General features: G+C 44.5%; 2 protein-coding genes across 2 annotated transcripts in view; one reads left to right on the top strand and one right to left on the bottom strand.

Moving 5' to 3' along the window:
- The window catches only part of LOC148126636 (vomeronasal type-2 receptor 26-like), a 142,237-nt gene that overhangs the window by 68,870 nt on the left and 54,934 nt on the right, over positions 1-18,433 (bottom strand). The window lies entirely within an intron of this gene.
- On the top strand, positions 3,775-17,010 carry LOC113452203 (uncharacterized). The gene is made up of 5 exons (XM_026723648.2): positions 3,775-4,007; positions 5,431-5,513; positions 8,412-8,538; positions 12,327-12,425; positions 14,467-17,010. Exons 2-5 carry the CDS (start codon positions 5,439-5,441, stop codon positions 15,558-15,560), a joined length of 1,395 nt encoding a protein of 464 aa, XP_026579433.2. The 5' UTR covers positions 3,775-4,007; positions 5,431-5,438; the 3' UTR covers positions 15,561-17,010.

The raw sequence follows: 18,433 nt of genomic DNA, 5'->3' as shown, positions 1-18,433 counted from the left end.
ACCAGGCTCAATAGCAGTAACTGTGAGAGGGATCTTGGAGTCTTGATGGACAACCGGCTCTTTCGCTTGGCAGGCGGGTGCGCACCCGTGGCTCACTTTCCTGGCTCTGCCCAGCCTGCCCAGCTCTGGCGCAGCCCTGGCAGGATAAGCGGAGGGTCCGGCGGGGAGGCGCTCGCTGCCTTTGTGAGAACTCTGCCGCCGGGCAGGAGGGCCCACATGTCAGCTGCGCTGGGCACCCCAGGTGAAGCTCTTCACGCTCTGCCCAGTGCCGGGCAGGGATGGCGGCTGGGCGCTTCTCCCGGGGTGGGCTGATCCTGCACTGTGGCCCTGGGAGATTCACCTCCCCACATGGGGTTGGGCTGCCCTCTCAGGCAGGGGCGGCTTTGTCATACTGGTAGTAAGGTGTCGTTTTTAAAAGAATTGGCTTTGCCTTTGAAGGCGAAGGGAAGGTGACGACAGGAGCACCTGAAGCCGAGTGTCTCTGCCGGGCTCTGGTTGCAGGGAGGAGCCCTGGCTGGCCGCGCGTGGCTGTGCCAAATGCTGGCAGCACGGGGAGAAGGGAAAGCAACGGCAGAAGGTCTCCCGATACGAAGTGCCCCACCAATGCCGAAATCAACGCAAGCAGCACCATATCCGGGTATGCAACAAAAGTACTTCCTAACGTCAAGCCCCGCCCTACCATTCCTCCCCATTTCACATGTTTAATATAGGCCTTAATTTGGGGAGGAGGGGCTCTATTTGATTTTATGCCTATAAAACATGCTGGGACTTCCTATTGGGGGAGGCCGTATTGCTGGAGAAACACGGTAGAAAGGTAGGTAGATATAATTAGATAGATAGATAGATAGATAGATAGACAGAAAGAGAGACAGACAGAGAGACAGACAGACAGATAGATGATAAGTAGGTAGGTAGATAGACAGACAGATAGGTAGGTGTTGTGATTGGAAGGATCGGTCCTGTTGGGAGTTTTGACTCTGATGACTGTTAGATCATGGATTGACGTCAGAACCAGGAAACGTTAATCTGAAGGGCAAGCCAGTTAATTAGCACGTTGCCTTAATGGGTATAAAAGGACACAGCTGAGCTGGTGCCTTTTGCCAGAAACAAAATGTCTATTTTGAATGAGGACGTTACTGCAAAGAGATCTCTGTTTGTTTGAATTTTGAATGGGAGTCCTAACAGTTTTTGCCAGCCGTTATCTTGTTATTTTCCTTCAGTTTGATTTGTTTGTGAAACGGCTGCTTTGAGTTTGTTCGTTTGAATTTCCAAGAGGAGACATAACATTATTGTTTCTGGCCTAAACAAACCATCTTTCAAGCAAGATGGATTTAAATCAACTGCAGCGTTTGGTCGAGCAGCAGCAACAGCAAATAAATCAGCTACTGCAAAGCAATGTGACGCTTCAGAATCAGGTAACACAATTGCTGAATTATGTTTCCAGCTTACCAAGCCCTGCTGCTGTTCCCCCTGCCCCTCCTGTGAGGAAAAGCCCAGTATCCATGCCGGAGAAATTTTCTGGGCAAATGGACATGTTTCCGGCATTTCTGGGGCAGTGTCAATTATTTATGTCCTTGAGGCCTGAAAACTTTCCAAATGATCGGGCCAAGACAGGATTCATTCTTAGCCTTTATCTGGGCAGGCTGCTAATTGGGCTACTCCTTTGTTAGTTCAAGATAGCCCGTTGTTGAATGATTTCCAGGGTTTTCTTCAGCAAATGAAAGTGATGTTTGAGAACCCAATTAAGATACAAACTGTGGACAGACGTTTGTGGGATATAAATCAGGGGAAACGTTCCCTCCAAGATTACGTTGCAGAATTTCGTTTGCTGTGTTTGGACTCCAATTGGAATGAACCGGCTCATATGGCTGCATTCCAGGAAGGTTTGTCTGATGCCATCAAAGATGAGCTGGTCCATGCAGAGAGGGCTTTAACTTTGGATGCATTGATAGTTCAGTGCTTACGAATTGAAGCTCGTTTACAGCAACGTGGACGCAAACGGCTCGGTATGGAATCATCTTCATTTTCTCGTGCACATCCCACGCCACCGAGAGTTTTCCCACCCACGGTTAATGTTGAAGAGCCGATGGAGTTAGGCGCACTCCGCCCTCACTTAATGGCACGAGAACGATCGAGAAGGTTCCAGGAAGGCTTGTGCCTTTATTGCGGGGGTCTGGGACATTTTGTTAATTCCTGCAAACGGAGAGGGACCCGCAGATCCGTACCTGAAACCACTCTTGTCTCGTCAGGAAAACAGGGTAGACCTGATCTCAAGGAAACCCTAGGTCGGACACATTTCACATCCCCACCTCAAATTGCTGAAGTAAATCCTGGCCCTCCTCGGCATTTACTTTTGGACACTTGAATTTTTCTACAGTCACAGAAGGAGGGAATTCCTGCTGTTGCGTTGGTGGACTCAGGGGCTACAACCAGCTTTATGGACCGAGCTTTTGCTACGCACTATGGGATCCCATTGGTTGCTGTACATCCACCCATTAAGGTGGAAACCGTGGATGGGCGTGAGCTCAAGTCTGGGCCCATTCGTTTCGCCACCCAGCCAGTGCGTATGATCATTGGGGATCATGAGGAGGCGATAAGTTTTTACATCACCTCGAACCTTCATCTCCCTTTGGTGCTCGGAATGTCCTGGTTGCGGTTGCACAATCCGTTGGTGGCTTGGTCGCAGAACGGTATTTCTTTTCCAAGTCTCCAATGTGTAGACCACCTGAGACAATTGGAACGAGCGACGCCTCCATTGGCTGTGGGAGACAGAGTGGGGTTGTCAACGAAACATCGTCAAGTTAATCATCAGACTCGGGGGAAGGGCCCTGCGGTGGGGGATAGTGTTGTGATTGGAAGGATCGGGACCTGTTAGGAGTTTTGAATCTGATGACTGTTAAATCGTGGATTGACGTCAGAACCAGGAAACGTTAATCTGAAGGGCAAGCCAGTTAATTAGCACGTTGCCTTAATGGGTATAAAAGGACACAGCTGAGCTGGTGCTTTTTGCCAGAAACAAAATGTCTATTTTGAATGAGGACGTTACTGCAAAGAGATCTCTGTTTGTTTGAATTTTGAATGGGAGTCCTAACAGTTTTTGCCAGCCGTTATCTTGTTATTTTCCTTCAGTTTGATTTGTTTGTGAAACGGCTGCTTTGAGTTCGTTCGTTTGAATTTCCAAGAGGAGACATAACAGGTAGGTATAATTAGATAGATATAGATGATAGATAGATATAGATAATTAGATGAGATATATAGATAATTAAATTAGATAGATAGATAGATGATAGTTATAGTTAATTATATAGATAGATGATAGATATAGATAATTAGATAGATGATAGATAGATAGATAGATAGATAGATAGATAGATAGATAGATAGATATAGAGGGAGATGATAGAGGATAAACAGATAGACAGACAGAGAGACAGACAGACAGATAGATGATAGATGATAAGTAGGTAGGTAGATAGACAGATAGATAGATATAGATAATTAGATAGATGAGATATATAATTAAAATAGATAGATAGATAGATAGATAGATAGATAGATAGATAGATAGATAGATAGATAGATAGATAATGTATAGGTATAGATATAGATATATATATAGATATAGCTATAGAGGATAAAGAGAGATGGTAGAGAGAGATAGACAGACACAGATAGATGATAGATAGGTAGACAGACAGACAGACAGATAGGTAGATAGATAGATAGGTAGGCAGGGGAGGGGAGGGGAGGGAGGGAGGCAGAGAGAGAGAAAGATTTATCCCTTTCCTTCCCAACCCCACCCACTTTTCCTGCCCTCTTGGATCCGCCGATCGTCCTGCGGGGTCGGACTTAATCTTTCTCCTGCCGGCTCCCGCAATCATTGCTTCTGCGACACTTCGGGTTCCTCAGCGACGACGGCGCCCCGCCCGCGTCGAAGGGGAGCCGGAAGTTGCCTTCCTGCCACAGCCTGCCCGGCCTCTGCTCGCGCTAGGGATCGCGGGGCGAAGGTGGGCGCAGCGGCGGCCCCCCCCGTGTAAAAGAGACGACGGTTCCCTTCCTTAGCCCGATTTTGCGAGGCATCGCAGGCTCTCCGGAGGCACCGGAGCATGGGCAGCCCCCCCATCTCTCCCCCCATCCCCTTTGCCAAAACCTTGCTAATATACTAGGCTCGGCGCAAGAGAGCGGCGAGGGTGGGGCTCCCCTTTGGACCCCGGGGATGGACTCTCCAAACCCATCATCCCCAGCCGGCGGGGAAGCGGAGGAGGGAAGGAAAGGAAGAAGGGAGGAAAGCCGCCCAGATGCAAAAACCCGCCACCCGGGGACGGGATCCTCCCTGCAAAACAGCCTCTAAAGGCTAAGCAACCCGGGGCATGTGCAGAGCGCCTCTAACTAAACCCCCTTTAAACAAGGACCTCTTGTTTGGTCGTGGGGTTTCCTTTGGGGTGCAGGGCTTTGAGCCCCTCCAGGCCAGGGTTAAAGAAGTGGGGGCGGGGGGGGTAGTCAGAGGTGATTCTACCATCTCCATTTCCTAATCCATGTGCAAATCCACATAGTGGCCTGGTTAGACACCAGATCCCCAGCTAGAGATCATCTGTCTGTCTCTCTGTCTATCTTGCATCTGTCTGTCTACCTATCTGCCTTTCTATCATGTGTTATCTATATCTATCTATCTATCTATCTATCTATCTATCTATCTATCTATCTATCTATCTATCTATCTATCTATCTATCTATCTATCTATCTATCTATCTTTCTATCCATCTTCTATCTATCTATCTATCTATCTATCTATCTATCTATCTATCTATCTATCTATCTATCATCTATCCTTTTTCTCTCTCCCTCCCTCCCTCCTTCCCTCCCTCCCTACCTACCTACCTATCATCTATCTATATGTATTTATCTATGGTACCTATCATTTCTCTATCATCTATCTGTCTGTCTGCCTGCCTACCTATTTGTCTGTCTGTCTGTCTATCATCTATCACTGTATCTATCTACAGTATCATCTATATTTATCTACTGTATCTCTCCCTCCCTATCATCTATCTATATGTATTTATCTATGGTACCTATCATCCATCTATCTATCATCTATATCCATCCATCCATCTATTACTGTATCTTTATCTAGGTGTATCCATCTATATCTATTTATCCATCCATCATCTATCATCTAAGAATCTATCTATCTATCTATCTATCTATCTATCTATCTATCTATCTATCTATCTATCTATCTATCATTTATCTGTCTATGCTCAGCAAGTGGGCTAGTTTTGAACCCAAGTTGTGCGAATGCAGACTCTTTTTACAAGGCCTGACTGTGTGATGTCTCCCTCACCTGGAAGCCATCTTTCCCAGGTCTGGCTTCAGAGGTGCGAACTCCTCAAGAGGCTATGTCTGACTCTCTCTTCTCTCCTTTGCAGGTGGCACCATGGCTTTGGGGCCACAATCTGGACTGGCTTTTCTGTGGGCTGCAGCGGAAACTTTGGCACCGCTGCCATCAAAGGTAGGTTACGAGGCAGGAAGGAAAAGAAGATTCAAGAACAGGTAGTCCTCGACCTATGACCAAAAATTGAGCCCCAAATTTCTGTTGCTAAGTGAGTCCTGGGTTAAGTGAATTTTGGTCCGTTTTACGACCTTTTCGCCTCAGTTGTTAAGTGAATTGCTACAGTGGATAAGTTAGAAACCTGGTTGTTAAGTGAATCTGGCTTCCCCGTTGACTTTGCTGTCGCAAAAGCAGATCACGTGACCCTGGGACACTGCAACCATCATAAATATGAGCCGATTGCCAAGCACCTGAATTTTGATCACGTGCCCCTGTGAAAGCCGCGATGGTCGTAAGTGAAAAAGGGTCACAAGTCACTTTTTTTCAGTGCTGTCATAACTTCAATCTACCCGTAGTCCATCTTGGTTTGTGCAGCCTCATCTTTAGTAAAGCAAGCATGTATCGGGCATATCACTAGACAGCCAAGTTACAAAAGGCCCTCAGCGCACGACAAACGATGTTTTGTCCCCAGTATTTTTTTCAAGGGATGCGGTGGCTCAGTGGCTAAGATGCTGAGCTTGTTGATCAGAAAGGTTGGCAGTTCAGCGGTTCGAATCCCTAGCGCCGCGTAATGGAGTGAGCTCCCGTTCCTTGTCCCAGCTTCTGATCAACCTAGCAGTTCAAAAGCATGTAAAAATGCAAGTAGAAAAATAGGGACCACTTTGGTGGGAAGGTAACAGCATTCTGTGCTTAGTCATGTTGTTTATTTAGTCATGTTAGAGCTGGAAACGACTAGCATGTATGTGCGAGGAGAACCTTTGCCTTTTATGTAGTCTTTGATGCTTGATTTTTACTCATATAATGGGTGGGAGAAAGCTCCCTGTTCTTTTTTGTCATTTTGATTCCTCTTGTGGAACTCTATAGACTTCATTGCATTGTCATGCCAACCTAACAGTAAAGATAACAGTCTTTGTTGACGTCAAGAATGGCCTCATAATATTTATGAAAGTAAGAAGTCAACAGTATAGGAATAATATCAGTGGTAGAGAGATGAAGTATTTTGCTGTTTTGAAATTAGAAGAATGAAGGACGCAGTGGCTCGGTGGCTAAGATGCTGAGCTTGTGGATCAGAAATGGTCAGCAGTTTGGCGGTTCGAATCCCTAGCACCGCATAACAGAGTTGAGCTCCCGTTACTGGCCTCAGCTTCTGCCCAACCTAGCAGTTCAAAAGCATGTAAAAATGCAAGTAGAAAAATAGGGATCACTTTGGTGGGAGGGTAACAGCGTTCCGTGCACCTTCGGCGTTTAGTCATGCCGACCACATGACACAGAGACATCTTTGGACAGTGCTGGCTCTTCGGCTTTGTAACGGAGATGAACAGCGCCCCCTAGAGCCAGAAACAACTAGCATGTATGTGTGGGGGAACCTTTACCTTTGCCTATTTTTTTCAAAGGTGTATCTTTTTAACAAGGGGAGGGAATTCTGCACATGCTCTGAAGCCCCCCCCTTCAAATGAAGCTGTGGGAGAGTCTCCCCCTCATTATCTCAGCATTTCCCACTGGCACCCCTTTCCCCTTTGTCTGTGTTTGCCCCCAAAATAGCAGAGCACTCAAGATCCCATCTTGAGACGTATTCCTTGGATTTGAAGAACCTGAGGTGCCCAAACGTCCTCCAGATCTTGTAATATCAAGGTCACCCCATGTTTTCTCCTTTTTTTTCCTGCAAAAAAACCCACGATCTATTCTGTCCTTTTAATTCTCTATGGTGGTCTTCTGAGGGGATATAAAGCTTTTTAATTTTTGTTTTAAATAATAGGAACATTACATAGCTATTTGTCTATGGAGATTCTCAGTCATCCAGGTCATGGTTGTCCCAAAGGTACTTTTTTCAAGAGGAAACTTGACTTTCTGGTTTTTGTTTGAAGACTTCTCGCTTCTCATGCAAGCAGCTCATCAGAGCTGAAGACGTTTCTTGGATGAGAAGCGAAACTTCTTCAAAGAAAAACCCAGTTGCCTCTTGAAAAAGCCTCCCCGGGCTCCGGAGGCTCTTTGGAAGCCGTAAACGGGCCCATTTCTGGCCTTCCCAAACTTCTGGGAGGTCAGTTTTTCACCCTCCCCGAGCCTCTGTGTGCACCCTGCACTTAATCTGCTTCCAAAACGGGCCACGTGGGGACTTCTGGGAGGGGCGGGGTGGGATGGGTGGGGCCAGTTAGGAGTGGGATTTGGAGGTTCTCCGAACTACACAGAATCTTATCTAGGGGCTCTCTGGAACCCCTGCAAACTGCCAGCAGCCCACCCCTGGCCTTGACAGTATTGAGGGAATTATTTGTTTAGCAGAGCGATGGCATTCGGGGAAAAACTGTCCTTGTGTCTAGTTGTTCTGGTGCGCAGTGCTCTGTAGCGTCGTTTTGAGGGTAGAACTTGAAACAATTTATGTCCAGGATGTGAGGGGTCTGTAGATATTTTCACAGCCCTCTTTTTGACTCGTGCAGTGTACAGGTCCTCCATGGGAGGCAGGTTGGTAGAATTTTTTTCCCTGCAGTGTTAATGATCTGTTCAAATCTGTGTCTGTCTTGGGTTGCAGAGCCAAACTAGACAGTTATAGAAGTGCAGATACACACGGAGCATCTACAATTTCTGGAAGCAAATCGTTCCACTGGCTAATTTTTCTCACAGTTTGGATTGTTCTCACTCCTTTGAGGTGGGCCAGAGAAAGAGCATCGGGCCCAAAGCCTCTCTGGATCTTTTCCAGCTGAGGATTAGATGTGAACTGGTTTCCCTGGCCTTAAATCTTCCAGCATGATGCATACTTCCTGCTTCTTATTTTGGTTTCAGCACCCTACTGAAGTTCTTCTGGAGAAGGTGCCGTGGTCCCACCTGCACTTCCATCCAGGTTGTGACTTGGGCTTTCTCTTTCAGGCTGTTGTGTCCTTCAAAGATGTGGCCGTGTATTTCACGGAGGAGGAATGGGCCCTGCTGGATCGGAACCAAAGGATCTTGTACAGGGAAGTTATGCTGGAGACGTATGGGATCGTGACCTCACTTGGTGAGTCTCTGTTAAGGTATTGTTAAGGTATTGAGAACAGCTGTTGTAAGGCTGATGCAATGAGGATGAATCAGCATGGTTATTGCCCCTTTAAGACTGAGGATTGGGCCAAGGAACAGGGACCAGTTCAGCCAACAGCAGCCAGAAGTTATTTCAAGTGCCAATCTAAACATTATTTGGTTAGTAGATGTGGCCCTCAGCTTATACATGATAACGAAGTTGGAAGGGACCTTGTAGGTCATCTAATCCAACCCCCTGCTCAAGCAATAGACCCTATACCCGTGACGGCGAACCTATGGCATGTGTGCCAGAAGTGTCATCAGAACAATTTTGGCCGGCACGTGAGAGGTCACCCAAAACAGTCCCACTGCGCATGCACATGCGTGCCCACTGCCAGCCAACTGATTGTCAGGTATCTGCCGTGCAGACTCAGGAGTAAGGCTGCAAGGTAATGGCCCCTCCCTTAAGAGATAAAAGCCAGCTGAGAAACTGGAGTTCTTTGCAGGAAGCAAATAAGTTTTTGCACTCAAGCCTTGTGGATGTTTGGACTATCTTAGTTTGTGTTCGGAGACTGTTTGTGTTTGAAATATTTCTTGGCAACTTTATCTAGTGTTCTTGGCAGCCTTGCACAACCTTGGTAAGGCTCGTTCTTATCAGAGACAATTAGTTTGAAACAGCCTTTTAACCGTGAAGGAATGGAATTCGTAAAGTATCATTAACAGGTTTTGGTATTACGTCTGTTTGGTGTTTCTTTTCTTGGAACAAGGTTTGGGTCAGAACACCCGCTGGTGGCTAGCGGAGCTAGCAGAAGAGTCAGACAGTGAAGAGATTGGGGAGGAACATGGGCCAGTCCTGGAGGCTGAGGAAGGCTCGGAAAAGGGCTCTGCATCAGAGGCAGAGATGGGGCCAGGGCCGTCTGACAGTCTTCAGCTGCCTTTGGAGTCAGACAGTAGTGAGGCGAGGAAGCAGCTGGAGCTGGTTCCCGGTCTGCGCATGCGCAGCGCTGCCAAGAGAAAACAATTACGAACTAATGGTCAATGTGTGAGTAAGGCCACAGGTGGACGGTGAATGGTCCATAAGGATTAAAAGGAGCAAAAGGGGAGGAGGCTTTTGTAGGAAACAATTTGTTCATTACACCAGTGTGAAGATCTGTCTGTGCATCTCAGAGACTCTGTGCCGAGCCCTTCCTTGTCAACACTGCGTTTGAAAATATTTACTTGGCAGCTCTCCAGATGAAATAAGGTCTGTGCTCCTAAATACACCCTTGAAAGACTGTTTGCCAGGCCTTTGACTGAATGCGAATGCCAGAAATTCACCTTCGTTTAATAAGAGGGGTTTTGCTGGGACAAAAAGTGTGCTTAGTGCTTTTTGTGGAAGGCAGAACACTCCCCATTCCGCACAGCTACAACCAGCCTTACTGTGGCAGCCCTGAAGGTGCTCCAAAATGGCTTCAGGGTTGACATCCAGATCAGTAGCAATTCAGTTTCTTCTTAAAAGCCTCCAGTGGTGGAGCTGCCACAACATGTCACAGGATCAAGGGGTCTCTGCGACTGTTGTAAGCACGAGGATCAGTTGTAAGTCACATTTTTAGCATCATTGTCCCTTTAAACAGTCACTAAATAAATGGTCGTATACCTATACGCTCTACCTATATTGTAGAGCGACCATCCTTGTACGGTCTAGATCAGGGGTTCCCAACCTGGGTGCTCGCACCCCCTGGGGGTGCAAGACGATATTCCAGGGGTGCGAGAAAAGTCCAGGTAAATAATAGGATATTGGCTATATGTTGGCATTTTTATTTATTATGCAGTGGATTAACTTTGTTTTCATTTTAGAGTTAAGTATCGTTATTTAGTGGCCGTCACATACATAGCTGAAAAGATTCAATCCTACCATATATTTAACGCATTCAATAGTTCCTAAAGTCTAAATTTCAGGGGGTGCGAGGTTCGAGTGAAATTTCTTTAGGGGTACGGGGCGAAAAAAAGGTTGGGAACCACTGGTCTAGATGAAGCTGCTGCATTGTAAAATGTCTTTGGAACAGCTTGATCTGGGTCTCGCACTTTTCAAAATCATGTTCTTCCTCACCACAGTGTGTGTGTTTCATCCTTTTCAACTGAAGGCCCCTTGTGATAAAAATCAAAAAACAGCTGGAGACACGTGAACAATAGAGGAGAGCTTTATTATGAAGCTTTTGCAAAAGGGAATTCTGCTCATGGCAGAAGACATTTTCCCCAGGAGGGCTGGGGTTTATATATAGGTTCAAATATACAGCCTCTACCCCTTTCCTGGGTTCACAATCTTTCCAAGCTATGTATCTCCCTACACCACACCCATATTATTGTAGCGTAACACCTGTTTCCTTGTCCTTGGAAACTACCCTCATTCACATGGCTTTTTCTTCCTGTTATGGTCCTGTTATGTCCATCTGTAATACAATATCCTTATGCCAAAAAATATAGGCCCATGTTCTAGCCAGAAGCCTTATATTTACTTTAGAACATAACAAGTTATAAAACAGTACATGTTTATTAGATATATAACATCCAATAATCATTTCATAGTTCAAATATCAGATAAGTATGGCTTCCCTTCTGTTCTTCATTTTCACAGGTGTAACACATAATAGGTAATTTCTACATATCACGTTCCTATTCATGACAACATGTTGTCCCGTGATGTATCGCAACTTTCCCTCTGTTAGGGATACACCCTAGCAGAATCTGCACGGCAGTCAGGCAGGCAGGCAAAATATGTGAGATAAACATTTTTGTAGCTTACTCTCAGTAAAACAGATACACTGTGCTAGTTAAATAGTTTGTTCCAGTAAGAGTTTTAGCATAGTCAAACAGTCCATATATCATTCACTAATTCAGTCTGTCCGGGGATTATTCAGTTGCAAATTCCAGTGTCGAAAAAGAGGTCAGTAAACTTACAAATATCAGTCCAGTAATATATCTCCTCGCAGTAGAGATATGAAGAAGTCAAAACCTCCTTTTCTTCCTTCAGCATTCAGCAACTCAGCAGTAGGGAAAACACGCAGTTAACAAACCATCAATCCATCAAACCAGCAATTGTCAGGAATCGTCAAGTTCTCTTGCTCCCTCTTATGGCAGTTCAACACCGCACCCAAAATTATATGCTTTGCAGTTTAAAGTGACACACACTTAAACTTACTATCATAGTTTATATATATTATTTTACCCAAACTACGTTAGGTAACCTTGTTATTCCTAGCACCCTCCCTTCACTAAACCAAGGGTGGGCATGGCCAGCGCTTGACAGATCTGGCCTGCAGGCCGTGAGTTTGACACCCCTGCTCTCCATGGTTTTATTCACTCTCCCCCACTAGCAGAAGCTCCTGAACAAGACAAAGACGCAGAAAGGTCTCACCTTCCCAAAACTGAAGATCTCCTTATGGGGAGAGGTCTCTCTGGGGGAGGAAAATGAGCAAAATGATCTTCTTCCACCAGCCAAGACATTGGAAGAAGAAGCATAGTTTGTGTCAGCTCTAAACTAGATTTTGGGCCCCAATGTTGCTCTTCGGGTCAACCTAATGAAGTGTGGAATGTCTCTTGCTTCTTGGGAGCAAAAGAGCTGTCTGGGGAAGTCTCAACCTTGACAACTTTAAGACTTGTGGACTTCAACTCCCAGAGTTCCTCAGCCAGCAAAGCTCTAGGAGAACTCTAGGAGTTGAAGTCCACAAGTCTTAAAGTTGCTAAGATTGGAGATCCCTGGTCTAAATATTTTCTATTTGGAAGTTAACAACTTGTTTGTTTCCTCCAAAGAATTTCCCAAACCTGAGATCCAATCCTGGATGGAAGAAGGAGAAGATCTACTTGTCCAACAGGACAAGGAAGGAGAAAGATCAGCAGGAATCTGTTCAGGTGAGTGATAAGGAAATTAGATGGGGCTGGATGTGGGTTTAATTTTTCACCTCCCGAGAGAGATTGGTCCTGAGTTAGGTTGCCAGTTTATTCTCATTTGGATCACTCGTTCCTTCTTTTTCTGTGTAAGAACTTATATGGGATGTAAAAAGTGATTCCATCCCTTACGGGCTGCTGAGACCTCAAAAGTTTTGAGAACAATCTTTAGGAAATGTTCCACTTTACAGAAGACCTGGGAACTGACACCAAATGTTTGAGGTTATGACAATGTCAGCGTTCCAGGAAAACCTCCACTCCAAACAATAATTTTGAGACAAACATATCCTCCAAAGTTCTGTTTTATTTGGATAATAAACTGGCACATCTGGGGAATCCCGAATCTGAAAGTTCCGGGTTTCCTTGCAATAAGTAAAAACTACAAATCCATCCCCTATCGTTGCATCACATGTCCCAATCACCATCCATCCCAGCTTGAGACGTCCTCTCACCCAGGTGCAGAAATAACATGACCTTGACTTAGAAGAAGAATGCTATTATGTCTAACCACATACGCTCCAAGAAATTCCCCCCTCCCGTTTTCCCAGGCTCAAGAATGTGGCAGTGTGGAAGCGTCTGGTGCTAATATGGCTTCCAAAGCTGACAGACAATAGGGGGAAAAAATGAAATCCACAAAAGGAGGAAAGATTCATTAGGATCTAGCAAATGTCAGATAGGCCTGGGCAAGATTTTATCTTCTTCAGACTGGTATCACTACAAAAGATGTTGGAAGATCTGGCCAAGTTCCGATATCAACACCAGGCTTTTCCTGACATTTTGGAACGGTATGAGTTAGTGGATTTCAGAGAAGGGGAAATTTTGACTATTTCAAAAGTGGCAAAAAGTGATTGAATGTGGAACCAGTAACTGAGAGAGGTGATCAGCTCCCTTTCTTGTCTGTGTTCAAGAAGAAACTGGAGGCCCCTCCATCAGGGATGCCTTAATTATGGATTTCTGCCTTGAAGGGGTTGGACTGCATGACTTTAGGAGTCCCTTCCAATTTTAGAATTTTATAGATTAACAGAATGTCTGCCTAATCATTTTATTTCAGGTAACAGAATAACTGTCGGGATTCCGGCAGTTACCCCCATTTAAATCATGAGTCTTGAGCCAAACTTCCAAAACTTCAAAAGGATTTATTGGGAGTTAAAATGTCCGGCACTGCCTGGGTGTAGCCGACTCTGAGGCACATCATTCATTGTCACCCTTGACCCTGGTTTTCCTTCACCCCCTGGTTGTATCTTAATTCATATTCTCCAATGGGACACATCCATAGCCAAGAGTCATGCTCTCCAGTTAGAATTTTGCACGGCAGAAACTTCATTCACCTAGTTACTATCTTTGAAAACTATTTATGAAATGCACTTTCAGTTTGCAAGCTGCCGCACTGCTCCCCACTCCCTTTCTGTTGGCAACTCTAAAAAGACCATAGAAATATTTTATGAGTTGACATTAAAAGAGTTCGAAAGGACCGTGGAGGTCTTCTAATCCAATCTTCTGTTCAAGTAGGAGGACCTATATTATTTCAGACAAATTGTTGTCCAATCTCTTTCTTAAAAACCTCCAGTGATGAAGCACCCACAACATCTGAAGGCAAGTTGTTCCACTGGTTAATTGTTCTCTCTCAGGAAATTCCTCCTTAGTTCTAGGTTGCTTCTCTCCTTGATTAATTTCCATCCAGTATTTCTTGTCCTGCCTTCAGGTGCCTTCAGGTGCTTTGGAGCAGGGGCCTCCAACCTTGGCAACTTTAAGGCTCATGGACTTCAACTCCCAGAACTCTGGGAGTTGAAGTTCACAACTCTTAAAGTTGCCAAGGTTGGAGACCTCTGCTTTGGAGAATAGGTTGGCATCCTCTTCTTCAAGGCAGGCCCTTAGATATTGGAACACTGTTATCATATATTTGCAATTGCCTAACAATTTACAAGAATGACTAATTGAGTACATTTGTTACATTTTTCTGTTTCATTTGTAATCTAGTCTTTTCTCTGTCTTTCTGTCGGAGCAGGTTTGGTGATGGAAGATTCCCCTGCTGAAGAGCTGTGCTACACCTCATCAAGAATTGTCAAAGATGAAGAGCAGGAAGAGATCGCTGGTGATCTCAAGGGATCACTGGGACAAGAAGGGCAAAAAGCAGAAACGTTGAGGAATCTGTCTATCTTCCGGACAGAAGATAGTTGTCAAAAACGAATTCAGAAAGAAGACGAAAAAAATAAAAAACCTTCAGGTAGTAGGGCATTAATCCCTAAGTTCAAACTTGAATTGCACCACAGAAGTTATACAGGGGAGAAACTCTATCAACGTTCTGGAGGGACAAAGAGTTCAAACCTTCTTTTGCATCAAAAAATCCATCCAAGTGAGAAATCAGATAATTGCTCGGAGCACGGGAAGAACTTCCTTCAGATAGGTGATCTTTTGCCATGTCAAAGAATTTACGGAGAACATAAATTATTTCAGTGCTCGGAGTGTGGAATTCAATTCAACCAGAGCACCTCTCTGACCCCACATCAGCGATTACACACGGAAGGAAGACCCTACCGATGCTTGGAGTGTGGAACGAGTTTCGGTCAGAACACGTCCCTTCACACTCGGGAAAAACTGTACAAATGCGCTGAGTGCGGGAAGAGCTTTAGCCACCCCGCGCTCTTGAGTCGGCATACAAAAATCCACTTGGGAAAGAAGCCATACCTATGCTTGGAGTGTCCCAAGACGTTCAACACGAACGCCGGTTTGGTTTCTCACAAGAGAATTCACACGGGGGAAAAACCGTATGCGTGTTTGGAGTGTGGGAAATGCTTCCGGCAGAGAACACACCTGACGACCCACCGAAGGACCCACACCGGGGAGAAGCCGTACAAATGCTTCGAGTGCGGAAGGAGCTTCAGTCAGAGCTCGCACCTTACTTTGCACCGACGCACTCACACGGGAGAGAAACCATACCAGTGCTTTATGTGCGAGAAGACGTTCAGCAACAGGACCTACCTTAATTGTCATGAAAGGACCCACACGGGAGAGAAACCTTACAAATGCCTGGAGTGTGGAAGGAACTTCAGTCAGAGCAGCAGTCTTAGGGTCCATAAAAAGATTCACCGAGGGGGGTGAAACCGTACGCGTGCTTTGGATGCCAAAAGAGCTATATGTGTAAGAAAAGAAACAACTTCTCAGAGAATCCACAGAGAGAGAAACTTTATCATAGAGTAGACTAGACTAGACTAGACTAGAATAGACTAGACTAGACTAGACTAGACTAGAATAGAATAGAATAGAATAGAATAGAATAGAATAGAATAGAATAGAATAGAATAGAATAGAATAGAATAGAATTCTTTATTGGCCAAGTTTGATTGGACAAGGAATTTATCTTGGTGCAAATACTCTCAGTGCACATAAAAGAAAAGATACATTCGTCAGGAGTCAAGAATCATAAGATACAACATTTAGTGATAGTCATGGGGTACGATAAGCAATCAAATCATACTAGGAAAGAGTCAATATAAATCGTAAGGGTACAAGCGACAAAGTTACCGTCATGCAGTCATAGGTGGGAAGAGATGGGTGAAAGGAAGAATGGGAGGATTAATATTAATAGTAATAATCAGTCCTTGGAGCGCAAAAGAGCATTCGAAGAAATGCACCTTCTGAATCCTGAAACAAATTCAGACCTTACAAACTTCAAAAGAGTTCAGAAACGGCAATGAAATTGAGATGGGGCATCTGGGCAGCAGGTCAAAAAAGTCAAGATGGAGATTGAAAATCCGTGCTCAAAGCCCTGTCTCTTAGTCTGCACATCGTATGCACCGTATAACAAAATAACAGAGGATTTTATAGATTCACAGAATATAAATAGATTCTAGGCATCGGGGATGTCTTAATTATGGATTTCTGCATTGAAAGGGTTGGACTTCCTGGTTTCAGGAGTCCCTTCCAGCTCTGGAATTTTATAGATGCACAGAATGCCTGCCTAATAATTGTATTTCAGAAAACAGAATAATAGAGTTGGTTGTCCAATCTCTTCTTAAAAACCTCCAAAACTTCTGTAGGCAAGTCATTCTACTGTTTAATTGTTCTGTCAGGAAATTTCTCCTTAGTTCCAGGTGCTTCTCTCCTTGATGAGTTTCCATCCATTGTTTTTTGTCCTGCTCTCAGGTGTTTCTTTTTTTTTTTTTTTGAGAATACTCTCTTCTTTATGGCAGCCCCTCAGATATTTGAACAGTGATATCATATCACCCTTAGGCCTTCTCGTCACTAAACTAGATATACCGAATTCTAGACACACCCAATTCCTGCAACTGTTCTTCATATGTCTCCGGTCCCCTAATCATCGTAGTTGCTCTTCTCTACACTTTTTCTATCATAGGCACAGCTGCCATCTTGATTTTTTTTTAACCCTTCTGCAATTCTAAGATTCACTTTTTAGAGATCAGAGACTGTTCCAATGTTGGCTTTATGAACCACTGTAATAATTCAAATATTAAATATTAACTGAGCGAAGCACATAATTTTAGCATTCCCAAATGCGTGAAGAGTATTTGTTGCAAGAATAAACTTAATAAAATAACTCGTATATCTAATGAATGGCGGGAGAGAGGGGGAGGGGGGGATGCTTACATTGTGATAGAGACTTTACAGTCTTCAAGAAATACAAGAAGCATAAAGCATGTGTGTGAGAATGAAGTGTTTCATTGCTAAACAGGAAGTGAGAAATGGAAGTGAAGTTTTCTGTTCAAGGCATTTGTGAAGAAAGGATGCTTGGAATGAATTTAATTGATTCCTTCTTTCCTTCCTTCCTTCCTTCCTTCCTTCCTTCCTTCCTTCCTTCCTCTATTTGTTTCATTAGCATCCCAGAATACTTAGTTAAGATGGGTGGCTATGAAGAATGGGATAGATAGATAGATAGATAGATAGATAGATAGATAGATAGATAGATAGATAGATAGATAGATAAGATGATAGATAAGATGATGGATGGATGGATGGATGGGAGAGATATGGGTGGCTGTCCAGCTAGATTGGCTGGCTGGCTGGAGAGAGAGAAGATAGATAGATGGATGATATCCATTTGTTTCTTTAGCAGCCCAGAATGCTTAGCTAAAGATGGGTAGCTATGAAGGATGAGTGAATGAAGGGATGGAGATGATAGATAGACAGACAGTTAGGAGAAATGTCTTCAACTGGTCCCTTAATGACAAGTTACAACAGACCCATCCCACCAAAAAAACTAATTAGGACGCATTTTCAAAGTGAAATGGCTGCCCCAATCCCCCAAGTCATATGATTTCATTTTGGGCACATGAACTAGTGGGAAGAGCTTCAGGAAGAGCAGCTCCTGAAAAGCCTTCTAATCCAATGTATGCATGCAGCAGAATATTTAACACTGTGCATTTATATACAGCCAGAAGCCACACCAAAAAGTGGGGGGGGAAAAAAAGCAGAGGAATTCCACGACAATATAGGTCTGTTTGCGGATAGGTAGCCCTTGACTTAACAATAGTGTCAATTCAAAAATATTTCTCTGGTCTTTTAGAGTTGACAGCAGAAAGGGAGTAGGGGAAGTAGTGCATTCCTAAAATGCTGTCATAGGTATTGGCTAGGCGGCTGAAGCTTCTGACTCTTGGCTATGGATGTGTCCCATTGGAGAATATACATCCAGGGGGTGGGGGGAAAGACCAGAGTCAAGGGTGAAATGAATGATGGTAGAGTAGCTGCATCCAGGCATGTTCACTCCTAAAAACTCAGGGATGTGGCTCGAGACTCATGATTTGAATGAGGGTGGATGCCAGAGCCCTGACAAATAGTTTGTTTAGTGACCAAAGTTACAATGGCACTGGAAAAAGTGACGTCCATTTTTCACACTTAGGACCATTGCAACACCCCCATGGTCATGTGATTTATATTTGGATACCTGACAATTGACTCGCATTTATGACAGTTGTGATTCCCATTTGATTCCCATTTCGATACTCGTGTTTCGCTAT

Source organism: Pseudonaja textilis, chromosome 2, assembly GCF_049901715.1.
Source record: "Pseudonaja textilis isolate UNSWEBS1 chromosome 2, rPseTex1.2, whole genome shotgun sequence".
Lineage (NCBI taxonomy): Eukaryota > Metazoa > Chordata > Lepidosauria > Squamata > Elapidae > Pseudonaja > Pseudonaja textilis.
The sequence above is the reverse complement of the archived record's forward strand: the minus strand, read 5'-3'. Positions and strand labels throughout refer to the sequence as shown.